Source organism: Pteronotus mesoamericanus, unplaced genomic scaffold, assembly GCF_021234165.1.
Source record: "Pteronotus mesoamericanus isolate MK-2021 breed Mesoamerican mustached bat unplaced genomic scaffold, CSHL_Meso_final contig_78, whole genome shotgun sequence".
In the NCBI taxonomy this organism is placed as follows: domain Eukaryota; kingdom Metazoa; phylum Chordata; class Mammalia; order Chiroptera; family Mormoopidae; genus Pteronotus; species Pteronotus mesoamericanus.
Genome location: NW_026555258.1, coordinates 19,208,873 through 19,236,624, shown reverse-complemented (window position 1 = coordinate 19,236,624; position 27,752 = coordinate 19,208,873). Strand labels below are relative to the sequence as shown.

Below are 27,752 nucleotides of genomic sequence, written 5' to 3'. Positions count from 1 at the left end.
TTTTCTTTTTTTTCCCTCCCTACTCCACCAGGTTTCTTCTGGGTCCATTCAAGAAAGTGTGAAAGACCGAGTGATTGACTCAAGGCTGCAGCTGTTTATCACCAAGCCAGGACTCTACACATGCATCGCTACTAATAAGCACGGAGAGAAATTCAGTACTGCAAAGGCTGCAGCCACTGTCAGTATAGCAGGTAGGACGGATTTTCACAACTGCATTGTTCAGGAGAGAAGAGTTGGTACTATTCCACAAATATCTCATACTGGGAAAAATTTTGTTTTATATCTTACTCTAGTCCCCTTTGGCCTATTTCTTCTTCCATGTGGACACTCCAGAAGTTGACCTAGATAATTGTTGGTTGGCTGATTTGTTGCCTCAAAAACAAAGTCCTCAAATATTTACCCAAGTGATGAGTAACAGCTTCCAGAAGCTCACTTCTATTTTTCCCTCCCTCCCTTCCCTCCTCCCTCCCTTCTTTCCTTCTTTCCATTCATTATTTTTCTTTCTTTCCTTTTCTGTCTTTTCTTTTTCCCCTTCTCTCTCCCCCCCCCCCACCCCACCCTGTTCCTCCTCTCTCTTTCTTTCTCTGCTTTAATCAAACTTTCCAGGGTTCTCAAAGAGTAAGTTGGCAGGTATTTAATAGGGTTGTGCCAATCTCTTCATTTCTATTTCTTGAGGACATTTTTACTTAGAAGTATGTGATCCAGCTTGTGGTCTTGCCCTTTCCTGCTTCATGCAAATGATAGCAGGACTTACAGGTGTTTCAAGGAAAAGTGCTGACATATGGAGCCCTAGAATATTTGTGTTGGGGTTTGAAGGATTATTTTTAAAATTTATATATCCCAAAGGCTTCTGAGAACATTTGTGGAATTCCTAGATATGAAACTAATCCCTGTATCAGGAAATGCCCAGCATGATATATTCATAGCATGTGTACTGCCCAAGGGTCAGCAGAGAGATGCTTGTTTCCACATGCAAGCCAAGCATCGGTAGAACCTGTGCCCAGTGCCAGCTTCCCAGAGCCTGACATTCCGTACTAGAGTGTCGCTTTCTTTGATCTGCCATAATGGGGAAATGTCCAGTAATGCTTGTGATTTTTAATATGAGGTGAATAGAGACCACAGAAAAATTTGGAGGGAGCACTGGGCAAGGCTGGACCTCTGAACATGTTTGTGAAAGAAAGAGAACATTCCAAAACTAAGGCTCCTTCTGCCTTCTCCAGAGATATATCTGCCTAGATTGTCTTGAGACGTTATATCAGTTATTCTAAAATTTCCACTGATGAGAAATCATTTCTCCCAGAGAAAATGGGTGAGAATTCTAAAAGTAAATCCAACTCAATTTAACAAATAATACAATGATTACTAGTTACATAGCACTTTGTCATTTATAAAGTATTTTTACATGCATCTATTACATACACTGGATTCAGGCCACTGTGTTAGGTAAGGGGGGGCATATTTAATTAGCAAATGGGATAATTAACAATGGAGTCCCTGCCTTCCAGGGACTTTCAGTCTAGAAAGGAAGTCAATCAGCCATCTACAGGGCCCAGCAGAAGTAAGGCCTGCTTGAGTGTGGTTGGTACATTAATAATATGGGTGTAATAATTTATAGATTTAATTTGAACATTTCACCTAAAATGTTATATGGCTTGAGTGTGATATTGTTATGTTACAGAATTACATGCTTATGATTTTGTTATGGAAAAGGGGAGTTATTTATGCTGGATCATGTATACTATGGCACAGACTGTGTTCTATGTTAGAAGCAAAAATAAAGTACAACAGCAGAAAAAGACTGTACTTAAAGGGACAGATCAGGAGACATGAGTATGAGGTGAAAAAGTAGAAGTATATTCAGAAAACAGCAAGTCTAGAACATTATGGGAATGGGAATCATGGGAAGAGTGGAGAAAAAAGGTTTGAAATGTGGGCTCCAGCCAGGTTATGAAGAACATAAGTAGGTTGAATGTGTTCTTCAATCAATGGGAAGTCATTTCATTATTTTAGAGGAGACAACTGCAATGGTCAGATATATCCTTTATCAAAGTAATAGATATTGGGTGCCAAAAGTTTGGGAGGTATGGCAGGAAGTTAGGAGGCTATTCTAGGAGTCTAGACAAGTCTTAAGATCTGAATGACAACAGCAGCAATGGTACAGAGAGAAGAGGAAAGAACCATGGGACCTATCAGTGTAGAAATGGGAAGTGTGGAAATGTTTGAATGTGGCAATATGGTAGAAAATGAATTACGATGTGCTTGAGATTTTTGAGGAAGTTGTCTAAGAAAAACAATAATAGATAAAAACAAAACATAAGATCATGAGAAGGGTCAGGAGATAAAACAATTAAAATTTTGATGCCTTTTAACTACTTGATATAATTCTAGTCTCACTATCTTATGTTTCATTTGATATTTGATCAAGACCCAATGTTAAAAAATAAATATGTATTTATATTTCTCTATGAGTGAGTGTGGAAAGAGAGAGAAAATAAACTGATCTAATTTAGTTTAATTTATACCTCCTCTGGGCAGAAGAGAAGAAATAATATTGTAAACCTTAAAAGAGTCTCACTTCAGATAATCAATAAATCATCCAAAGATCAATTTCCTGACAGGGCTCCTTCTGCTCTTCTTTCTTCCACCCCTTCCCTGGGTGGACAGCAATTGGAATTCACATAGTGGTACCCTCTAGACACTGCCCATCCCCTGCCCCAGTGTTTAGTAAAGTCTACAGCTAGAACACTTATGACTTCGTTTCTGGGCTTGGTTAGAACCAGAGGACCTCCCTGGCTGGCCTAGCCCCTTTGAGGTTCCTCCTGTAGCAGCACAGCCCTCTGCATCTCAGTCATATCCTTCATAAAGTCCTTCTCTAGAAGCTCTGCAGCTAGGCCACCCTGTCTGCCCCATGGGGGGCCCACGGAATTCCAGCTCAGCCCTCCTTATCCCTTGTGGGGCCCGAAGTAACTTCTGAATTCCTTTCAGGTAACACAAAACTCAGGAGTGATTCAGACCTAACAACTCAGTCTTGCTGTCTACCCAACTCTGTCATGCTGCCATTTTTACACAAATGTGGCCATCATGTGTCAGGGTAAGGGACCCCTATAATAATTTTTTTTTGCTTCTAGAGTCCCAGGTAAAAAGTAGGAAAAATTCCCTATTATTTTGGCTTTTTCCTTAGTTTATCAATATACTTCTCTTCTAGGATTTTGGGCCAGAGAAAGGAATCTATAAAATATATACCTGAATTCTTCATATTCCTACTTTTCTTCTTTTCACAACATACCAAGCTGGAGGGACTGGTCACAGATGCCCCCTCCAGTGCAGCAACCTTCAGAGCCTACCTATCACAAGGACAAAGGCGGCAGTGGTAGGACCGATAAGGAGGAGGACCTAATAAAATGAGTATATTTGTCCCATAAAGGCAGACTCATCCCATGGACATGATTTCCTGATGCTGAAAGGACTACAGAACATGATTGTCACAATATCATCTATGGCAGCATTGCTCCTTCATCCCTGTCCAAGCCAAAACGAGAACTTGATCCAACTCAAGTAATAAATGGCATACATTCACTGTAATCTTCTCCCAAAAAGTGGTATTTGCTGATGGTAGAAAGAGCCCTAAGCTGTGGACATGCAGCATAGAAAGGCAGTGCCCCAGGGTGCAGGGTAGAGTGATCAACATTGAGAATAGGCCAGAGTGAGGACGGGGACAATCAGCAACAGCAGTCCATGAAAAATAGCAATGGAATATGTGTAGGAAAATGGGTGGTGGGGGCAATGCATGGTCTGGCACGTAGCAGCAGAGAGGGCTTGAAATCTGCTACAACTGCCGAGTTGAATGCTGATGAGAAGCGGTCACCTCAGCAGGGGCAATGGGACCAGCAATGACTTGACTTTAGTCAACAAGTCTGAAAGTGCATGTTGAGCAGATGTTAGGTACTATAGTTGAATCAATAAATCTGAATCCTTCTGCACATGGGACAAAAAAAATACTAAGATGAGTGAAGAGGAACTACTTCAAGTTGCTAACACATAAAAAGACACAAGACCCTCTGTTCAGCCTCTGATGTGTTTTTCTGTTGGGTCTCACTCATTATGAGGAGACTTGAAGCTCCCCTAGTTTTCCTACAATCCCCCCAGGAAGATCCACCGAGGGGGTCTCAATGATACAATGAAATAAGACCTCTGAACCCCATGAGGCATCTGCCACTTTCTCACCACTTCAACTTGTTCTTTTCAATTAAACCTGTTAGATGCTTCATGAAGGTCCCTCTGCCACCATTGAAGAAACTACCTTCTAGCTCTGGGGTCCTCTCTGGACCAGTGTTCTAGAGAAGTGAAGCCGGTCTGGTGAAAAAGGAATCTGTTGGTTCACTGTAACTCAGACTGTTTCAAAGAAGCATGGGCTCATGCTCCTTGGATCTTCCAGTGTTTGGGGGTAGCCTCTGCTTCTCCTGTCTGCTTTCAGCCCCTCTCTCCTTTGGCCTCTGATGGGGCTGGCCAGAGGTCCACAGCTTCGAGTCACCTATGGTGCCTCCCCCTGACACTTTGGCAATGATTTTGTATCCCAAATTCCTTTTTCTCGCATTTCAGTCAACCCCATCCTCCCCTAGTGTTCTGTAGTCAACAGCCCCCTTTGTCACATTCTTTGTGTCTCGCTTTGAAGCTTTTACTCCATCTGTTTATTTACTCATCCCAGCGGGGAAAACTGGAAATGGAAAAATCTGGTCTAGTGCTTAGGATCAGGTCTAATGATACTTCTAATGTTTAAGGACAAGAAAAAAAAAAAAAAAAGATCAGCCTTCGTTTTCCCAAAACTCTTCCATGTGTTTGCCCAAATCCGTATGCATTGTTTGAGAAATGTGATATACTTCTTTCTGACTCATTTACATTTGCTGTTAATCATCAAAAGGAGTCAGAAAAACTTTTGGAACCTCTCCCTATGAACCAGGAAGTTGCATTTCCCCTCCAGTCACAACCCTAAAGGTTCAAATTGCAATTTAAACTCGCCAGGACACAGGATAGTTGGCAATATGCCCTCTCTTTGTCATCAGGATTCTCAGTCCTGTGGCAGAGACTGGCAAGATGCCAGAGACAGCCCATTGTCCTCTCGTGAGCACAGTCCTGGAAGAGCCAGAGGCCATCAAAATAGGCACAGGTACCTGAAAATTTAAAGAAGAATTAACACTGATCCTTCTCAAACTCTTCCAGAAAATTGAACAAGAGGGAACACTCCCAAATTCCTTTTACTAGGTCAGCATTATCTTGATACCAAAGCCAGATAAGGACACAAGAAGAGAAGAAAACTTAAGACCACTATCCCTAATGAATACAGATGCAAAAATTCCAAACAAAATATTAGTAGATTAAATTCGATAGCACATTAAAAACATATATATCATGATCAAGTGAGATTTGTCCCAGGGATGCAAGAATTCCAACATATGCAAATTAATGTGATATGCCACATTAATAGGATGAAAGATAAAAAATTGTATGATCATCTCAATAAATGCAGAAAACTCATTCAACAAAGACAATGTATTTTCATGATAAAAAGGCTCAACAAATTGGGTATAGGAAGAAATATAATTCAACATAATAGAAGCCATTATGACAAACCCACAACCAATATCATGCTCATCAGTGAAAGGTTGAAAGCTTGGCCTTCACGATCAGGAGCAAGACATTAGTATCCACTCTCACCACTTCTATTCATCATAGTACTGGAAGTTCTAGCCAGAGTGATGAAGCAATAAGAAGAAAGACATCCAAATAGAAAATGAAGAAGTGATTTTTTTTTTGTTTGTAGATGATATGATTTTATATATAGACAATCCCAAAGACTCCAGCAAATAACTGTTAGAACTAATAAATAACTTGGGTAAAATCGCAGCATACAAAATCAACATACAGAAATCAGTTGTGTTTCTATACATTAACAACAAGATACTTGAAAAACAGTAAAGAAAACCACATTTACAATAATATCAAAAACATTAAAATACTTAGGAATAAATTTAATTTTTTTGCCTTGTTCTAATAAATTATTTTAATCTTAGATTTTCCTCTAGCTATAAAAGGAATATAGTAATGAGAGGAAATAAGAACCCTACATTTTAGTAAATATATTTTCCAGACAGGCAGAAATAATGTATGTGTTCTGATTCCAGAGTGAATTATTATTGCACTTTCTTTTTTATTTTTTTAATTGTTCAGTTACAGTTGTCCTGCCTCTTTCCCCATTGTCCTCCCCTGCTCCATGCCCCCCAGTCCCACAGACAATCCCCCGCATTGTCCATGCCCATGAGTCCTCTGTTTGCATTCTTTGGCTCGCCCCTTCCCCTTCTTTCCCTGGTTAACCCCCTTCTCCCTCCCCTTAGGAATAAATTTAACCAAGGATGTGAAAGATCTATGCATAGAAAATTCTATGACTTTATTTAAAGAGATTGAAGAAGACACAAAGAACTGGAAAGGTATTTATGGGTCAGAAGAATTAAAGTTGTTAAAATGTTCATACTACTTAATGCATTTTACAGATTCCTTTAGGCAGTCTCCGTCAAAATATCCTAAAACTTGTGTGGAACCACAGAAGTTTCTGAACAGCCAAAGCTATCTTGAGAAAGAAAAATAGCTCTGGAGACATCACATTTCCTGATTTCAAGTTATATGACAAAACCATAGTAATCAAAACAATATGGGAACTGGCACAAAAATGGACACATAGACCAAATGGAACTGAATTAAGAGCCCCCAAATAAACATACTTATATATGGTCAATTAATTTATGATGAAGCAAAATAAACAAGTGAAACTATTTCAAACTAAAAAGCTTTTGCAGAGCAAAAGAAACCATCAACAAAATGAAAAGGCAACCTATGGGATGGGAGAAAATATTTGCAAATCATGTATCTGGTAAGGAGTTAATATCCAAAACATATACATTTTTTTTAAAAAAAACCTCTTAAACTTAAAAAAATGAAAACCCAAATAATACAATTAAAAAATTGGCAGAGAATTTGAATTGATTTTTTTTCCAAAGAAGGCATACAAATGGCCAAAATGTTTGTGAAAAAGTTTTCCACATCACTAATCATGAGGGAAATGCAAATCAAAACCACAATGAAATACCACCTCATACCCATTAGAGTGACTATCATCAAAAAGATGAGTTAACGAGTGTTAGTGAGGTTGTAGGAAAAAAGAATTTCTTGAGCACTGTTGGTGGGAATGCAAACTAGCTCCGCTACTACAGAAAATAGTATAGACATTCCTCAAGAAATTAAAAATAAACTACCATATAATCCAGCAATCTCACTCTGGATTTATACCCAAAAGAAATGAAAAAAGGATACTGAGGAGATATTTGCACTCTCATATTCATTGCAGTATTATTCACAATAGCCAAGATATGAAAACAACTTGAGTGTCTGTCAACAAATAAGTGGATAAAGAAGATATGGTGTATATACACAATGGAATATTATTCAGCCATAAAAATAATGAAATCTTGCCATTTGTGACAACATATGGATGAAACTTGAGGTTATTGCGCTAATTGAAATAAGTTAGATAGAGAAAGATAAATGCTGTATGGTCTCATTTATATGTGGCATCTAAAAAAAGCCTAACTCATAGAAACATAAAGAACAACAGTGGTTACCAGGGCCTGTGGATTGGAGGAAAGAGGGAGCTGTTCATCAAAGGGCACAAAATTTCTATGTTAAGACAAGCTCTGGGAAATCTAATGTAAAACATGGTGATTATAGTTAATAAAACTGTATTACACACTTGAAAGTAGCTAAGAGAGTAGATCGTAAATGTTTTCACACACACACACACACACACACACACACAGAAATGATAATTATGTGATGTGATGTCAGTGTCAGTTAATGCTATGGTAGTAATCATTTTTCAATATTTAAGGGTATCAAATAAACACATTGTACACCTTAAACTTATAAATTGTTATGTCAATTATATCTCAACAAAGCTGAGAGAAAAATCAACACAGGGATTCAGGAGAGGAAAACACATATTGGTACAATATTTCCCATTCACAATGTCATTAATAGGTCCTTTGTGGGAGGGTGACACCCGAAGTCCTGTCTATGCTCATCCAGTCTAAGGGTGCAGGGATGAGCCTGTGGTCACACCCCCTCACTGACCCCAGTTATGCCCCTGTATATCCTCCCACCTTCTGCAATGCCCATTCTTTGGACTGACAGGGTCTGGAGCTTCTGGTCACTAAATTTAAACCTCAAATGAATATATGGCACATAACCAAAAACTACAGTGGAGAACAATCTAATATGGTATTATTAGAGCCCTCCACCCCACAATAGACCACATGCAGTAGTCCCCCTGATCCACAGGGCATATGTTCCAAGGCCCCCAGTGGACGCCAGGAACCACAGATAGTACTGAAGCCTATATACACTGGGTGTTTTCTAATACATACGTTCTTATGATAGAGTTTCATTTATAAATTAGGTGCGATAAGAGATTAACAACTAATTAATAAAATAGAACAATTATAACAATATACTATAATAGAAGTTATGTGGACATGGTCTCTCTCTCAAAATAACTTATGGTACTATACTTACCCTTCTTGTAGCCATGCGAGGAAGTAAAATGCCTAAGTCAAGAACTTTCACTTTTTTATGCAAAGGAAGCACTTTACTACTTCTCTTTGGCATATCCAAATTGCTAGCATCAGTATTCTTGTGCCTTGGGGCCATCATTAAGTAAAATAAGGGCGACTTGAACGCCAGCACTGTGACATTGCAACAGTCAATCTGATAAGCAAGAGGGCGACTACATGACTAACTGAGTGATTAGTGATGAGCGCTGGGCAGCCTGGAGTTGAATAAAGGCATGATCGCATCCTGGCCCAGAGCGAAGGGTCACGAGATTTTATCATACGTAGAATGACACACAATTAAAAACATTAATTATTTCTGCAATTTTTCATTTCATATTTCCAGACCATGGTTGAGCGCAGGTAACTGAAACTGCAGAAAGTGAAACTGGATAAAGGGGGACTGCTGTAGTTTTATTTTCTATACTTTCAAGGAGTTGTTATTTCACACTATTATAGAAAATAAATAGGAATTTGAATAATATTTCATAATCAATATAGCTGATTGAATGTTCTACCATGTTTCATGCTCTGTCATGTCTAGAAGCAGAGAGTCAGTCTCCCAATGTGTCCCTAATCTTCTCCTCAATTATGAGACATGTGTGATGTAGCAGAAACACACAGCTCAGCCACCATAGGTAGAGAGTGTTCTTATCAACAAAAAAAGTCAACGTTCCCTGGCATTTTGTCGTGGCTTTATATGGTTCCATTTTTTTAATTTTATTTTTTCAATTACAGTTTACATTCAATACTGTTTTGTATTAGTTTCAGGTGTACAGCAGAGGGGTTAGACAATCGTATCCTTTACAAAGTGTTCCTGCCAATATTTCCAGGACTCACCCGGCTATCTGGTTTCATATTGATTAAAGGTGTTTTTTGTTTTTGTCTTTTAATAAAAGGGGAAAGAATAAATGAGTAACAGCCAGAAGCCACGCTAAACTGCTACCAGCTGTTCTGCAGTTAGGCATAAGAGCTAAGCATTCTTTTTATAATCAGGCAGCTTTCTTATATTAGAGTCACTGTATGCTTTAGGAGAGAGTCAAACCTACTGCTACTTTTACTTTTCTAGATAATTTTTTAAAAATACTACAAATATAGATGACTGTTGGAAATTTTTGGAATTTTAAAATATCTTTTTTTTGTGATAAAAGCACTTATGATTACAAGGTCCTTGGACCCCTTCCCTGCTCCCCACCCTCCCCTAAAAGAAAATGTGACTGGAGAAGTTTCTATAAGAAACTCACGGAAGCCCAGTGTACGTGGACATCCTCTAATTCTCTTAATCATCTTGAGACAACCAAGCACCCTTAGTTAATTTCATTTCTCTTTCCATACTTGTCCTTGAAATAGAAGCATATCTAAGTACTATGCCTGGATTCTCTTTGTCATTGGCACATATCCATGGTTTTGAACCCTCCTTTTGCATCTTAAATGAAGGGCTCTTTCATATACATATCCCTGGCCTCTTCGTGTTTCAACAGGTCTTCCTGCTCAGCTGCTCTGAGCATCTGCCTTTACCTCTCTAAATTACATGCCATTTTCTCTGGAAGAATTTCCTGACGTCTCCTTCCACCTGTTCTATCTGTACAGTGGCAGAATTGTCATGAGGTTTGGGTCACGGTGGCACCTCCTGTAAGTTGGTTTCTGAGTCTCATCGTCAGGCTCATTTAATGAAAAGCCCATAAAGGCAAAAGACTAGCACACTCAAGGTTACAAAAGCCTTCTAGTCACCAGCCCTCGCAAATGCCCGAAGAAATTATTAGAAAGACAAACCTCTGGGTTTACAAGGTTTTTCAAGAAGATAGACCTCTCAGAGGAATTCATTTTAGAATCCTCTAAAAAAAAAATAGCAAAAGAATACCCAAGTGGAGCTGAAACCTTAAAAAGGAGTTAGACCTCAACATTAAGAGAAATTCTAAATATTAAGGCAAATTGCATTTAGCCAAAGCATATGTTTTACTTCTTGCTTTTATGATGGGAGTCGGGGGACAGGAGGACGTAGATCACCAAGTGCTTGGTAAAGAGTGTGAAGTTTTAGATTTCCTATATAAAAATTGCTGGAATCATTCAGAAATGCTGGTCAATTATACCGTCACGAGGGTCTTCCTGCCTTGGGAGAGTCAGGTTGGAGCCATTCCTGCTAGAAGCCCCATAACTCACCTGAGGAGAGGGGCGGTTTGCTCAGTGCCCTGAGCTTTCACTCCGTGGGCATAATTTACGGAACCCGGTGCAAAATGAAAATGCGGGGATCCCTTGTTAACAAATTAAGTATTTCAAGATGGCAACAGCAGTGCATTAGACTAAGCATGTGTTCCTTCTGCGCACAGGACCCTGTGTGGCTGCACAGGTCACAAGGCTATGAAGCCGGTGGGCCTGTGGAAATAACAGCTCTCTCATCTCTCCTCTGCCCCTCCCCCTCTCACCTCTTCCTTCTTAACCTCCACACCTTGCTTTCCTGATGCACAGTCCCTGGGTGGCTAACAGAGGGATATGCGGAGCTATGACACTGCATGGGCTGATGGCAGCCACACTTGCTTCAACTTGAAAAAAATTCATTTCTTAGAGACAGTATTTTCTTAATCTCCTTCTCAAACTCTGCCTGGTAATGTGGTATCTGGCCTCCTAACTAAAGCACAGAACTTTTCAGAAATTTAGAGATTAGAGGTACCAAAGCTATCTCTTGCAAACCACAAGATGAAAATGTACTAACTTTTGCTTCTTTTTCCCTTCAATCTGACTTCCTGTGGGAACTCTCTCTTGTTAAAAAGAATGGAGGTAAGATGCTATTATTATATCAATGGTTTGTTTTGCTGTGTTTTAATTTTTGTTTGGCATGGCATCTATTGTCTATTTGCTGAGCACTGTAATCTTTCAGAAACGTTCTAATTTTGAATCATTTTAATACTCTTACAAGATGATGAAAATGAAGACAGGTACCATCTATTGAATACTTATGATGTATCAAGCACTGTTTGCAGGGCTTTATATGCATTATTTAAAGTTATCCCCAGGAAATCCCTGAAATAGGTACTATTATTATCCCTATTGTACAGAAAAGAAACTAAGAGAGTTTCTTTGAACTGGAGAGTTCCAGTGACTTACGCAGCTGGTAAATTATAGGCTTGGAAATGGAACCGAGAACTGCCTCCCCAAATCTCCCTCATTGCTTTATCCTGTAGATAAGAAAGTATTACCTTGTAATATAACATTTGGCAATGTGCAGTGTTTAATTTGCAGTAAAATTGACTTTCATAAAAACTCTATCAAGTGTAACAACTATTTTTATCTAATTTTACAAATGATGAAACAGATTAATTAATAATAGCAATAATGATAATAGCAGGTAATTTTCATGGTACATTTTGATCTCCATTTTTCTTATATCAACATTTCAGCCACTTTAGAGGGCAAGAACTAATACTATAAGAACATATTTATGTGCAGAACCTGATGCACCAAGAATTGCCAGGCTCACATAGCAAACTATAGAGCCTCAATCTGATCTCAGGTAGACAGACAAGAACTTAGATTGGCAACTGCTATACAAACCTAGATAGCGCAGTAACTGAGCAGGATCTAAACCCTGACCTACTGCTTCTAATTCCGTGGAATAAAAGAATACACTGCATAAGAAAATTTGATTAGTTCTTTATGTTATCCCAATTCATATTGCTCGGATGTATACATTTTTCACAGTTCTAAGAAACAAAGTCCTGATACTTAAGGATTGTACACTGAAGCTGAATAGCTACCGAAGGGTTATAGAACGTAAACACAGTAAAAGTTAAAATGAAATGCAGGCCACCACTAGAAGGCCATCTTTCAGTCACATGCAGCTTAGCACACCTGTCCTCTCTGTGCATTTTTCAACCACACTATACATCTGGAACTATAAAGGAAAGTAGAGAAACAGACAAATTATATCGCTGCCCCCAAGGAATTTACAGTTTACCAGGGGAAGCGTGCGCGCACACATGCGCACACACACACAGGTTAATTGCAAGAGGACATCATAATGGAAGTATGTATTACAAATGCCAAGGACTCAGGAACAGACATAGATTATTCACATGCACATAAATGCAAATGAAAAAATTGTAAACTCATTAGTTGTCAAATAAATGCTAATTAAATAAAATTCCATACTATTTTCTACTTGTGACAACACAAGCTTTCTCAAACTCTACTGTTAGAAAGAAAATTGCAATAACCTTTTCAGAGAGCATTTAGCAATTTTTATTAAGAAACTTAAAATAGTTGTATCTATTAATTGGATAAATCCACTTTTATGTTAAGAAAATAATAAGTGTATGAACAATATAATTCAAAACATTTTATTTATTACTGATATGAGCTGTTTCAATATCTACCAATAAGATAAAGTGATGTGACTCTAGGACATTATTTTGAAAAACATAATAGCATAGGCAAATGTTTATATCATGCTAAGCAAAAATGCAGGATACAAAAATATATTTATAAAATAATTCTAACTATAATTATATACTATGTGCATATACAACATTTAGCATATATAATAATACTGTATACATTATACTTATGTATATACTGGTTATACCTGATATGTATACAAATAAATAAAATATATAAAGGCACTATATGTATATTTGACTAATATAATAATTTTCAAATTTTTTAAATTTAAAATTTTGTCTTTATCTCACTCTTTATCAATAAATGGGTAGTCACTTGAGTGAGAAGAAACACAAGAGGTGTTTGTCAGAGGAGGCCATGTCCTTCTACTTGAGGACATTGGGTTTGGCATTTCAGAAAAGTGACATTTGATCTATGTCCTAGAGCAGGGGTTGGCAAACCTTTTCTGCAAAGGGCCGGGTATTAAATATATTTGGCTTTGTGGGTCATACGGTCTCTGTGGCCACACCGTTCAACTGTGCTGTTGCAGGGCAAAAGCAGCATAGATAATTCATAAAAGATTGAACATAGCTCTGCCCCCAATAAAACCACGTATAGACATGGATATTGGAATTTCATAAAATTTTCATTTCTTTTGATTGTTTCAACCAAATAAAAATGTTAAACATTATTCTTAGCTCACAGGCAATATAAAAACAGGCAGCAGGCAGCATTTGACCTGTGGGTTGTATTTGTGGACCCTGCCTTAGATGATGAATCATATACAAAGGCCCCAGGCATGAAAGAATAAAAAATATCAGTTTCCTTTGGAGATTAGAAGTGGCATCGAACACTTGCTGTGAAAGTACAATGGGAGACCAGACAGTAGGTACATAAGGAAAGATTTGTCCACATCAGAGAATAGGTATAGGTGTGCCACCCGTGGGGAGGGTAGAAGATGTAGTGGGGTTGCCTTATCTCAGACAAACCGTAGCTGGTTGTCTGCATGGGCAAAGCATTATGTATTTAAAGGGAGTAGAGGTCTCCTTCATAGAAACTTTTAGAAATGTGACTGATACATGTTAAAGCAGACAGAAATAAGAGTAAAATGTGTAGTGAGAATCCTTTAAATACTCCATTTGACCAAGGACAGTTGTCTGTTATAAAAGTTAATGTCTGATGCCTGGGTAAAGGCCCAGAGCTTCCTTGGTCAGCACCACCTGCCTCTCTATTGGGCTTTAACGGCCCCGTGGAATAACCAGAACCTCAGGCTTGCAACTCCTCCCTCAGATGACTCCCGGCCACTCTTCTGAACCCAAAATAGGAGGAGGTGGGACCACAGTGACAGATATCTTTGGGTGAGGATTTAAAAAATAAAAAGAACAGGACTTCCAGTTAAGATGGAGGCATAGGTAAACACACTTCACCTCTTTGCACAGCTACAGAAAAAAATTACAACTAGACTGCAAAATAAATATCACCCAGAACCATCAGAAACTTGAGCTGTATGGAAGTCCAACAACCAAGGATTTAAAGAAGCCACATTCACCCGGACAAGTATGAGGGGTGGAGATGTGGAGGTGGACGGAGAGGTGCAAAGCGGGGAAGAAGTGTGGAGAAGTGTGAAGAGCACAGAGTGGGGCAGAGAAGCAGTGGAATGGGCCACTCACATCCACGTGTGGTAGATAAAAGTCAGGAGGGTTACCTCGGGAACAAGGAATCCCAGCCCCAAACCAGACCACTCAGACTAGGGATCTGGCACCCAGAAGATAAATCCCCATAACTCCTGGCTGTGAAAACCAGTGGGGTTTGGAGCAATGGAAGAAACTGCTGTATCCTCAGGAGACTCCTCTTAGTGGGCCTGCACAGACTTAGGACTTATGCAGACCCACCACCTCTGTGATTCAGCACCAGGGCAACAGCCAGAAGGGCGAAAGTGGCATATAGGGAGAAAGTGAAGTGACTGGAAACAGGGCAAGTGCCGGGAGGCAGCTTTCTTCCAGGCAAACCTCCAGAAGCTGGGCAGCAGCACTGTCCCCTCTCTGAGCCCTCCCCACCACAGAGCCACAATGTGGTAACATGGGTTGCCCCAACCTGGAGATTGCCTTAGGCTCCACCGCACATAATTCACAGGTACACTTTTCTACAATAGGCCACTTTACTGAGTTAGGAGTCAGAGGTGCTCTGCCTAATGAACAGAAACAAACACAGGGAGGCTGCCAAAATGAAGAGACAAAGAAATATGGCCCAAATGAAAAGACAGAATAAACTTCCAGAAGAACTACTAAATGAAATGGAGATGATCAACCTATCAGATGCAGAGTTCAAAACACTGGTGATCAGGATGCTCAAGGAACTCACTGAGTATGGCGACAGCATAAAAAAGACCCAGGCATAAATGAAGGTTACGTTAAGTGAACTAAAGAAAAATCTACAGGGAACCAACAGTGGAGGGGATAAAACCAAGAATCAAATAAACAATTTGGAACATAAGGAAGAAAAATGTGTTCTCTCAGAACAGCAAGAAGAGAAAAGAATTTTAAAAAATGAGGATAGGGTAAGGAGCTTCTGGGACATCTCCAAAAGTACCAACATCCGAATCATAGGTGTGCCAGAAAGAGAAGAGGAAGAGCTAGAAATTGAAAACTTATTTCAAAAAATAATGAAAGAAAACTTCCCTAATTTGGTGAAGAAAATAGACATAAAAGTCCAGGAAGCACAGAAAGTCCCAAACAAGTTGGACCCCAAGAGGACCACACCAAGACACATCATAATTAAAATATCAAAGGTAAAGATAAGAGAGACTCTTAAAAGCACCAAGAAAAAAGCAGAGAGTTACCTACAAAGGAGTTCCCGTAAAACTGTCAGGTGGTTTTTCAAAAGAAACTTCGCAAGCAAAAAGGGACTCACAAAAAGTATTCAAAGTGATGAAAAGCAAGGACCTACAACCTAGATCACTCTAGCCAGCAAAGCTACCATTTAGAATGGAAGGTCATATAAAGTGCTTGTCAGACAAGGTAAAGCTAAAGGAGTTCATCATCACCAAGCCCTTATTATACGAAATGTTAAAGGGACTTATTTAAGAAAAAGAAGATCAAAATTATGAACATTAAAAAAGCAACAAATTCACAAATATCAATAACTGAATCTGAAAAGCAAACTAAGCAAACAAGCAGAACAGGAACATAATCATAGATATGGAGATCACTTGGAAGGTTATCAGCTGGGAGGGGGAAGGAAGAGATTGGGAGAAAAGGTCCAGGGATTAAGAAACATAAATTGGTATGTACAAAGTAAACAGGGGGAGGTTAAAAATAGTATAGGAAATGGAAAAACCAAAGAACTTATATGCATAACTCTTGGACATGAACTAAGAGGGGGATTGCTGGAGGAAAGGGGGGTACTGGGTAGAGGGGGCACAGGGGGAAAATTGGGACGAATGTAATAGCATAATCAATAAAATATATTAAAAAATAAAAAGAGAAGTTAAAAGGTGATCTTGGGGTCAAATATCCATTGTTGCCTCTAAAAAGAGAAACTTTACATAAAGGAAGACCAGCCAGGTTTAGTTTGTCAGGAGGCACAGGCTCCATGTGCAATATTAACTAGCGGTTTTGGAGAGAGTCCAGCAGATCGTTCCAAAATAACTAGCATTCTGTGAACAGATCTCTGTGACCTCTGCCCCACTGTTCAAATGAACAACAGAACCAGCTGCTCCTGGTGTTGCTCCATCACAGTCCAAAGAACTGCTTGCGGAGAAACATGTTCAGCTGGACAGGGAGGGGCCCCCTCACTTGCAAGAGACAACAGGAGACACCAATGGAAATACTTTGCGTTCAACTTGTCCCTCAGTTTTTGCTGGAGGTTGAAGGACAAAATGGCTCAATTTGCCTTCATGTTTTACCGCTAGAATTTGATTAACTGCATAAAACTTGAGGTTTATAAGTCTGCAATTGAGAAGAGAAAAAGGAAAAGGAAGTTGTTTAAACCCTGAAACTATGACTGGGCAGTCTCTCTGTGTCTCTCTCCATTTATAATATATTATATGTATAAAACACGAATATATTTGGTACTGTATGTTATTTCTTACCTTGTGGAGCTAATCCTAGTATAGATATACTAGCACAGGTAAGTCTTAAATACTCCCAGAAATATTACAGAGATATCAAAAATTAACAAAAACCATATACTTTGTATTTTGTGGTTTTTCTCAGCATGCAAAGAGTTTTCACATCTTCAGGCTGATAGATAGAAAAACCAAAACTGCAACCAAAATCTCATTTCTATTCAAAACTTATTCTGTTTTTTTCTTTTATTTATATATATATTTTTTGCATTATGTAGCTAATACTCAAAAAATAAATGAGGACTCAATACAATGAAGTCAACTGTAGTTGTTAAAAAAAAATTTAGGGCTTTTTAGGAGAAGCAAACAGGAATTCAGAATGAGAGATTGTTTAATAATTGATTATAATAATCCCTTTGTCTGAGGCTATTTTTATTTCTCTTTTCTTTCTTTTTCTTCGTTTCTGATATTTCCTAAAAAGTGTGCTTTTGTTCATGTAATTAAAGAAAAACTATGAGTGCTTTTAATTTAAAAACATACAGAAAAAGAAAAAATAGAGTCATTAAGAGTTAGCGTGTAACAGCAAACCTGCATGAATCATGCTCAGCTCAGAGACACTGTGGGAAATATTTAACTTTTACATGACATGGCTGTTTTTGGTTAAGTGAAGAGTCACACCTGTGCTTATCCATCCTCCTGTCTTTATCAAGATATTATGTTAGTATGTGAGACCTTTTTGTAAACAGCTTGAGCTATTTCTGGTTAGTAGGTATTATTATTCAGTTTCTTAAAACACAAACATTCATGCTTCTCTCAAAGTTTCTTATCGTTACCTTAGATCGAGTTCTTTACTTAAGAAGTGGGGTCATAGTTATTATTCTGGGTGTTTTCCCAACATTACCTGGCCCAAGCTTTCATGGGAGTTTTGTGTTTTCTTATTCAAGGCCTTTGTTTTCTTATTCAAAACCCCCAACAAATTACAAGTAATGTAGTAAAAAGTATTTTGGCTGATTAGGAAAAGGCAAGTATGAATTAGAGAAAAATCTGTTACAAAACATTATTTAAAACATTATGTTTAAAGTATATTGTTTCTTAGAAGTTCATTGTTTTACCTGAATGAATTGAATCTCATTTAATAGATTTTCTTTAAAAACTAGCCAATAGTGGTTTGTAATTAAAGTATCAATTTTTCAAATTCAAATGGGTCTTCTTAACAATTTAAAAATTTGCCACAAATTCCAATTTGTTTAATTGTCTTATCTTAAAATCCCTTATATAAAGAAAATAAAATACTAACTTCCAACAGTTATACAAATTAAATGAGAATACAATTTGAGTGTTATGTCATTGTTAAAGATAGAGATCTGATGAAAGGCATAAGAATATATTGAGATCATCACAGTGCCTACACATAAATAAGAGCTCAGTAAATATTTGTCAGGTGAGTGTAGGAATTGTTATAATTCCCAGCATTCCACTAAAGAGGCAGTGAATATATAAAATGAGTACCAGCAGCATTTTCTATCCTCCTTGTTGCTATCTTTGGTTGTTAATAGCAGATAAGCTTTTAATCTTATTTTTGTGCCAGTACTATAGAATTTAGTTTTTTCTTGACATGCATTACCCATTAACACAATAATCTGAGTTCAGATTACTTACATCACTTTATGGATTAGGATATTGGGGCTCTGAGCGACCATACGATTTCCCTCCAAGACGTGTGTTGAGAAAGTAAAGTAGCAAAACTAAAGATGTTACTCAGCTCCTCTGACAGCCACATCCTGTGCTTTCTCCTCTCTTCTGTGGCTTTCTTTTTATTTTTTAATGAAATGTGCGAGTGAGGGAATTTGCATGTGGAAGGTATCACAAAGATGTATGTGTGCTACAACATCCAGGTACTTAACTATCTTAACACATAAATAAACTGTAAAGCTTTGGATCATTTATTAAGCTCAATCATCTGTTGATCATCATGATGAATATGTTTTTCAATGTATTTGTTTTCCTATGTCAGCTTATTTGTAAGAAGTATGTCAGGCTGTTTAACTAAGCATTCAAATTCTACTTATAGTGCAAATAATAAAGATACCCATAGTTTCCAAAGTTTTCCAAATTTATTATCATAGTTAATCCTCATAATACCTCCCTGGAGTAGATAGAGGTGATGTAATTGCAGGTGGAAATGAAGACAATATGCAGATAGAGCATTTCAACCGATTTGCTAGTGCAATTTTCTCCTATTTCTGTGATGCAGATGTGAAAACTGAAAAAAAAGAAAAAGCAGACTGAATGCTAAGAAATAGCACGTGATGGGGAACATTGTTCATTGCTTCTTTCAGTAAACCACAGAAAGATAACAAAGGCTACTGCACCCAGTACAGAGGAGAGATGTGCAATGCGGTTCTGGCAAACGATGCCCTTGTTTTCTTCAATACCTCCTACGTGGACCCTGAGGAGGCCCAAGAACTGCTGGTCCACAGCGCCTGGAATGAACTAAAAGCAGTGAGCCCACTCTGCCGGCCGGCTGCTGAGGCTTTGCTGTGTAACCACATCTTCCAAGAATGCAGTCCTGGGGTGATACCTACTCCTATACCTATTTGCAGGTAAAATTCAAAAATAGGTAAATGGGAAAATGTACTTATGAAGTTGTCATGTACATTAGTACAGGCAAAAACTAGCTTTTGTTCAAAAGAGAAGGCAATTAATTGGACAAAATTCCTACCATGTAAATCACTGTTGATACTGTAATTCAAGAGCTCTGAGCTCCTAGAAAATATCATAAAAAGTGTAATATTCTATTGCCCATGTTATTGTTCACATTCTCATTTTCATAAATATCCCTGCTTTCCATACAATAAAAAAAAATTGTAAACATGAACCTCATTGGTAAGCCAAGATAAAGAAGGAGGGAAAATAAAACTAATTTTTAAGTGTTTCGGGGTTATTTGTCAATAAATATGAGATCATGATGAGCATTTCAGAATATTAGTTTATATTATAGGTATATATTTTAAAACACACTCCACCCAATATTCCAGTTAAAGTATTGACACTCCTGTCTTGTATTGGGAGGTGTGGGAGAGAAGCAGGGAAGCACACACAGCAATGGGATAGGACTGAGCTTCTCCAAAGCCAGGCTGAGTTAAGGGCCTGCCTGCCCTCCTATAACCTGCCAGGAAGGCGGTGCTGTTCTTTTTGGAAGACAAGTGTGCAGAGGTGAGGACTGCGTTTCTCAGGCCCTGCCCATTAACCTAGAGATTACAGGAAATTCTCCCAGGCTGGAAATTGATTGACGATGATCCATGGCTTTTAGTCTATGTGCTTTTAAAACTCCCAGTACCTTGTTTGTGTACCTTTTTTGTTATCGTAATAGAAAATTGAGAGAATACAGGTGACAGATTCCTAATCTAATACCTTTTGGTTTTAAAAGTTCTTATTTTTCCCAAGAAAAACATACTTTATGTGGAATCTTATTTTCAAAAGTAGCATTAATTATGTTTTAAAAACAAAACAAGATACCATTTCATCTCACAGGATAAGAGATTTCATGAAGTCTCACATTATTTACAATAAAAACTGTTCTTTCAAAAACCGTTTTGCAAGAACAATGTGCTATGATGATGCTTGGAAAATAATGACTTTAGGCGCTGCCACAAATTTGGCTTTAACATGCCATGATTCATCAACTTTTGTTCTTCACAAAATATTTCAGAGAACACTGCCTGGCAGTCAAGGAGCTCTTCTGTGCACAAGAATGGCTGGCGCTGGAAGAAAAGCCCCCCAGAGGCCTCTACAGACCCGGGATGCATCTGCTCTCCGTGCCTGAATGCAGCAAGCTCCCCAGCATGCACTGGGGCCCGCGGGCCTGTACCAGATTGCCATATTTAGGTAACAGAGTCGTCTCAAGACTTTGGAGATTAAGAGAAATATATTGGTTTTAAAGAAACTAAGGTTTGCACTAAAATCTCCTAATATTTCTAGGCTTTTTTTTTTTTTTTTGGTTTTGCCTCCCTCGGATATCTAATAATAGAATCCTACTGCTACCCTAATTGCATGGGTTAGCATCAGGATCTACTTCATTTGTTCTAAAAGGAATTAAAGAGGACTTTTAACTGCTGCTTGAGATCTTACCTTGTTTCATAAGGGGCTCGTAGGAGAGCTTGTTATGATTTCTGGAATGTGCAGAGAAAAGGCTAAGTGATTTCTCACACTGCCAGAGGAATGGAATAAGACTAAAGTCCTCTTTCTTAGCCAATGAAGCAGATTTTTTAAGCATGCAAAAGTAAGCCAAATGTTTGAAAACATTGACCTCCCAAAACAAAGCTGAATCCCTGCATGTTGCTTTAATGAACTTTTGTGGAACTCTAACAGCTGGTTTAATTTCAAAGACGCCATCCTTTCACATTTGAATGCAAAGAATGTTTTCCAGTTGCATATTAAAGAACTGAAACAGAACCTCCTGCCCTTAGCACTCTCTTACAGAATATATATCTGGATGCTCACTTAAATCAAATCTTTATCCTTTCCCCCTCAGATTTTGTAAAAGAAAACCTAACAAGTAAGTAATTTTGTTTGTGCCATTGAAAATCTTATGTGTACGTAAATGGATTCATGCATGTGTACTTACACTCATACTTCATAGTGTCCAGAACAGAATGCACAGCTCGTCTTAAAGGCTTTGCCACGGTAATCACCCAGGGTAAAACATGAAGGAAAATCATTGGAGATCTCAGCTTAGAGCTTCTAATTAGGTTATGGAGAGCACCATGTTTAGTGAATGATACAAATAACATCTCCTACCTCCAGGTTGTTAGCTTGCTTGATCCCTTATATGGCTCTAAAATGAGGCAAATTGAAAATGTCACCATTTGACTTTGCATTCATGATTTTTGTATCACCTAAATGTTTAGACTGAAAACAAATATCTTTTTCTTCATTGAGCCAATTCACAATCTTTATTTGTGACAACAGATCCTTCTTTTGGAAGACAGATTTTTTTTTCGTTAAGACAGCTAATTTCCAATAAAAAGCTTACAGGGAAAAATCAAGCGATTTTAAAATGATTGTCTCAAAATTCCTGGGAAAGAATTCAAGAAGTTTGCTTGAAAAGGGATCTCCTTTAGGAACTGACTTGTATCAGATAGTGCTTTAACCTATAAGACTGCAGAAATCTTCAGAATGATAATAGGAATTTTTTTTTTAATATTAGTTAACTTGCTTTGATTTGAGTGTTCTAAGGCTTAAATCATATTCACTTCCTGTGATACCTATTTCAAATCCAGTCACCTCTGCACTTGGCTAAGTGCCAGGACTTAATTTTATCAGCTTAGTTAAAGGACCAAGACAAAATATTAAAAGAAAGAATGTTACTGGTTGCAACTGAAAGTTTCAGACCTTATTACCAAAAGCAGTAGGGAAAACCAAAAAATAAAAATAAAAATCTATTATTCTGAGAGCCTGTTGAATTGTCATTCCCAAACTGAAAATGTTTCTATTCATTTTCATAGGAGCAGCCAAAGTTTCCTGTGATTGGACTTTTAGTTGTTGACTGTGGTTTTGCTATCCCTCAATTGTTTACTCCTTCATCCATTCAAGCAGTTCATTGAAGGTTTACTGTGTGGAAGGTGCTGACTTTTAATCCTAGATTAGACAGGAACAGTGTGCACAAAAAGCATCCATACTTTCGCCTTTTACACCAATTATGAAGATATAAGTATGAATTAGTCACAATAAGCTCATTTTCTATTCTTAAAAAAAAACAGTTTTACAAATGAACAAACAAGATAAACAAAAACCCATATACACAGACAACAGTATGGTGGTCACCAGAAGAAAATGGGGTTGGGGGGAAGTCACTAAGGGTAAATGGAGTCAAATATACAGTGATGGAAGGAGATTGACTTTGGGTAGTAAACACAATGAAATAGACGGGTCATATAGTATAGAATTTTACACTGGAAACCTACATAATTTTATTAACCAATGTCACCCCAATAAATTTAGTAAATTAAAAATATGTCTATACAATATTAAGTGTAAATTTTAATATTACTCCCCCCAAAAAAACAGTTTTTTATGAAACCTTTTGTACATGTAAGAAGAGGAACTCCAAATGGTCATTTCATCTGAACATGTGATGGGAAATGTCTAAATGTGTGCTCCCTGAGTTACATGCAATTATTATTAAAGAAATTGGCTTAAGCTTGTCAGGTAGGTCAACAGTTGAGCAAAGAAGGCATCCATATTAGGTAGTGTCTCTCATATTATATGGGAGTATGTAAAGCCCTCACTTACTTCTTGAAGAGTTTCTTGATTCCTGAGTTAAAAGGATACCACCAGTTCACTTTGAAGGGTGTTGGAAGATCTTTGTAAAAATTATTAGTCTATCTTTTGCATTATTTTCTACTTGCCTGAACACGCAGACTAAAATTCAGGAGTTTTTATTTTATAACATCTTTTTCTGAAGAGAAATATCTTTTTAAGCCTTTAATGCCTTTGTACTATTTTCATTCTTTGTTGGCTTAGCAAGCATTTCACTATTCTTGAATTCCTGAATTTTCTGGAAATGCACATACTTTATGTATTTCCTCAGATAGGTTTGGGTGACAGTCTCTGAATACTTGCAAAGCTTCAGAATAGCTTTCTTTTACCTGGATAGTTGAAAGCTATATCAGCTGGATATAGAATTCATAAGTGACATTTATTTTCTCTCAGTAGTCTTGAAATGTGATTTCACTCTGTGCCAGCTTCTAGTTTTGGAAATGAGTTGCCTGCATCTTGTTCCTTTTCCTATAAGTAATTTGCTCTTTCTGTCTACATAGAAACATAAATTTCCTCTTTATCCTTGTTATCTGTATGGTAGAAATCCTATATAATCATGTGTTACTGAACATCTCTTTCCAGCTCCACATTCAGGACTTCATATTGATAACTCGAAACCAGCCATGATAGGAGCATTAATACCAAAGAAGTTAGGCTGCAACTTAGATCTTTCAAAACATAGAGCTGATCATGCTGTTCGGCTGTCTAAAACCTTCAGATGATTCTCTCCATTACAGGGTCACGTCCAAATCACTTAACTTGGTACCCAAGGCCTTTTATAACCTAGACCTGATTCCCTAGCTCAATAATGAAACTTTTAGATGTAGCTTCAGAAAAGCACTACAGCTGCTTAGTTCAAGCTCTGATACACGTTATTCCTTCTTTGTAGAATACAATCTCCCCACTTCTCTACACACACATACATATACCATCAACTGGTATTGCCTACTCACCCTTTGTATTTAACGTAGTTACTTATCTAGAAAACTGGCCTAGAGCTGGAGTTGGACTGCCCCTGGATATTTATGAGTACACTGTTCTTACCATTCTTGTAACACTTTTTATATTTTATTGTAATTACCTGTTTACTAATTGTTTCCCAGTTAAATACTTTACACAAAGACTTGTCATGTTCACCATAGTATTCTTGATACTTAACAGTCAATTTAGTGAATACATTAATGTATAGATGAATGACTGAAAAAAACTCCCCTGATATTCAGAGGCAAAGGATAAAGAGGTAATGAAATCATGATGAGCAGAGAAAGTTGAAAAGGAAAGAAACCGGAGATCCAAACTGATCATCTGAATCCAAAGGTAGAACTAATGTCACTCTAAAGAAAATCGGAACAAATAAATCAGAAACAATAATCAAGGAAAAACAAAATAAAAGTAACCTGAAAGGAAGAAGTAATTAAACCCATAAAGCAAAATTATTGTTTGAGCTATGCAAATTCTTGCATTTTCAAAATTAATCCTACTAAATTGTCATGGATTGTTCCTTTAATATGTTACTGAATTCTATTTTCTATTTTTGAGAAAAATTACCCATATATTTACTAATGGGATTACACTACAAACTATTAATTTTATTACATTTCCTCACATGTTAAATATGGTACAGACTGCTCTGAAAAATCCAGACACAAACACAGTCACTTTTTCCTGTCTCTTAATGATGGCTTCTACTTGATTATAAGCAGCAGGTCTCACTCTCCAATAGGTCCCTCTTGCCATCTATCTTGGACTGATTCAAAATAAAACCTTTGGATGACTCAGTTCAAAGAAAATCAGATTAGCTTTCATATTAATAACAGAGGAGCCTGGGAATCCTGTTGAGTGCACTGTTGCTGAGATGCTTGTTGAGAAATGCGTCATTGGTCCTGCATAGATTTTTTACTGCTGTGTTGATGTTTTTCAATTCTAAGCGCCCACCGGAGTCACAGTCGTGACCCAACTTGGTCTCCACAAGCTTTAATACCACTTGCTTAACTCTGGGTGCTCAGGACATAATCACTGTGTCCACTCCTAGGCCAAGAAGTCATATGTAGGCATCCCTTGTAATCTCTGCTTTTACATGTCCTATTTCAAGTGTCTTTAGGTATCTACTGCAATAAAATTTTTTTGACTTTGTAATGTTGTATAATAATATATTTCCTTATATTAAATCATTAGTCTCCTACCATATTGCAGTCAGTTGTTAATATTTCATTTAGGATCTTTTAAATCTATATTTAATAACCTATGAATGTGCTTTTCTTTTGTGATAACATTGTTAGGTTGTGATGTTAGTATTATAATAACTTCCTAAAATAATTTGAAACATTTTTCTCTTCCTGGAACATATTATAAAATATGAAAATGTTATCTCTTCCAAGACTGAAAGAATGAATCCGTAATTCTATAAGGACTTTTAGAGTCCCTTGTTACAGATATATTCAGATCTTCCAATCCTTCAAATGTAATCATTAGTATCATTTTTCTTAATATTTAAAAAATGTAATTGCATAATTATATTATTTTTATTGACCTTTGAATCTGTTGTCATAATTCCTTTATCATTCTTCATTTGTATGCTTGTGCCTTTTCTATATTTTGACATTAAAATTCCACTGATTAGGATTCTTAATAATATTCATAAGGCCAACTATTGACCTATTTTTAACTCTATAATTTGTGGTATGTGTATTCTAACTTATTAACTTCTGCTTTTATGCTTATATGCTTTTATGTGGCTGTTATTTTATCATCTATTTCCTTTGTTTTCTGTAGTTTTTTTCCTTTCCAAAGTCTTGAGTTAAATATTTAGTTAATTTTTTTATCTAATGGAAAGACACAATGCGATGAGTTTATTATTCAGCACAGCTTTGGCCAAATTCCATGCACACTGTTGGGAAGTTATTTTCTAATCTATAACTTTGGCTACTTTTTACTCCTTGATTGAAAAGATACTCATTTTTTTCTTAGATGTCCTATTGGCTTTTTATTTCATCTATTCTAACTGCATTTTGGTCAAATGATACATATGCATAATTTCTGCTCTTGAATTTTGTTGAGATTTACCTTGGTAGTCTGACAAAAGATCATGTCTGTCACTGTTCCACAAATATTTTAAAACAAGATTTATTCTCTCATTTTAGGGTACAAAGTTTATTCTTAACTATTAAAACATTCTTGTTGGTTATATTATTAAAATACTCTGTATCCATGTTTTTGTCTTCACTCAATCAATTAAAAGGATTTAAAACATATTAATATTTGGTTGTTTTAGAGATACACAATGGACTTTGCACTCTACACAGTGATATGAATATGGCATCCATTGGTTTCCAGTAGTAATGCAGATTTTATCTTGTTTTTATATTGCATAAACCTTTTTAATTGGAATTTGATAGGAGTCAATTTTTAGATGAAGTAACTTCTGCTCATTTGTGTTCTGATATTTCCATTTTGATCTTCCATTAATTTTATTGTTTGTAAATCAACAGTATAAAAGCTCAGCTTTAAACAATCCTGACTTCAAGCAGAATTTCATTAAAAATATTTTATTTAATAACAATTTCCACAATTGTTGTCAGGTCGTAAAATAATATGATGTGGTGTAAAGAGTCCTAGTCCAGGATCAGCATTTGTTGTGAAAAAAAATTTTTTTCTGTTAAGTCTCATCTTAAAAATTTTATGATGCTATAAGCTATATTTGCTTACAACTAGACCTCACTGGATTTTTTTTTAAAGATTTCATTTATTTAGTCTTAGAGAAAGGGGAAAGGAGGGGTAAAGAGGAGAGAAACATCCGTGTGAGAGAGAAATATCCATTGGTTGTCTCTCATATGTGCCCAGCCTGGGAACCAAACCTGCAACCAGGCATGCTCCCCAGCTGGGAATCGATGACCCCTTGTTTTCCAGGATGACCCCCCTGACCAACTGAGCCACACTGGCCAGGGCTAGACTTCACTGGATTCTTATCATTCAATTTTATAGATGTATGTCCAGGGAGAATCTAATACATAAAAACACATTCTTAGAATTAAATTGTTTACTTATTGCTTGAATACAAACATTGCATCTTAAAAGTTCAAGGTTGATGAATTACTGTTTACTTTCAGCATTCCCACCAATGACATCCTCAAAGCCAAGTGTGGACATTCCAAATCTGCCTTCCTCTTCCTCCTCCTCCTTCTCTGCCTCCCCTACATACTCCATGACTGTAATAATCTCCATCATGTCCAGCTTTGCAGTGTTTGCATTGCTTACCATAACTACACTTTATTGCTGCCGAAGACGAAAACAATGGAAAAATAAGAAAAGGTAAGACTCCAGTGTAAGCTAACTGCATG

The 27,752-nt window shown here is 37.2% G+C and overlaps 1 protein-coding gene across 3 annotated transcripts in view; it reads left to right on the top strand.

Moving 5' to 3' along the window:
- Positions 1-27,752, top strand: part of MUSK (muscle associated receptor tyrosine kinase) — an 82,052-nt gene that overhangs the window by 49,399 nt on the left and 4,901 nt on the right. For all 3 annotated transcript variants that reach the window (XM_054584535.1, XM_054584534.1, XM_054584533.1), the window contains 6 exons: positions 32-191; positions 11,423-11,429; positions 19,434-19,697; positions 20,807-20,982; positions 21,629-21,652; positions 27,522-27,723. In XM_054584535.1, coding sequence (XP_054440510.1) covers positions 32-191; positions 11,423-11,429; positions 19,434-19,697; positions 20,807-20,982; positions 21,629-21,652; positions 27,522-27,723 — 833 coding nt within the window. The remainder of the gene's footprint in view (positions 1-31; positions 192-11,422; positions 11,430-19,433; positions 19,698-20,806; positions 20,983-21,628; positions 21,653-27,521; positions 27,724-27,752) is intronic.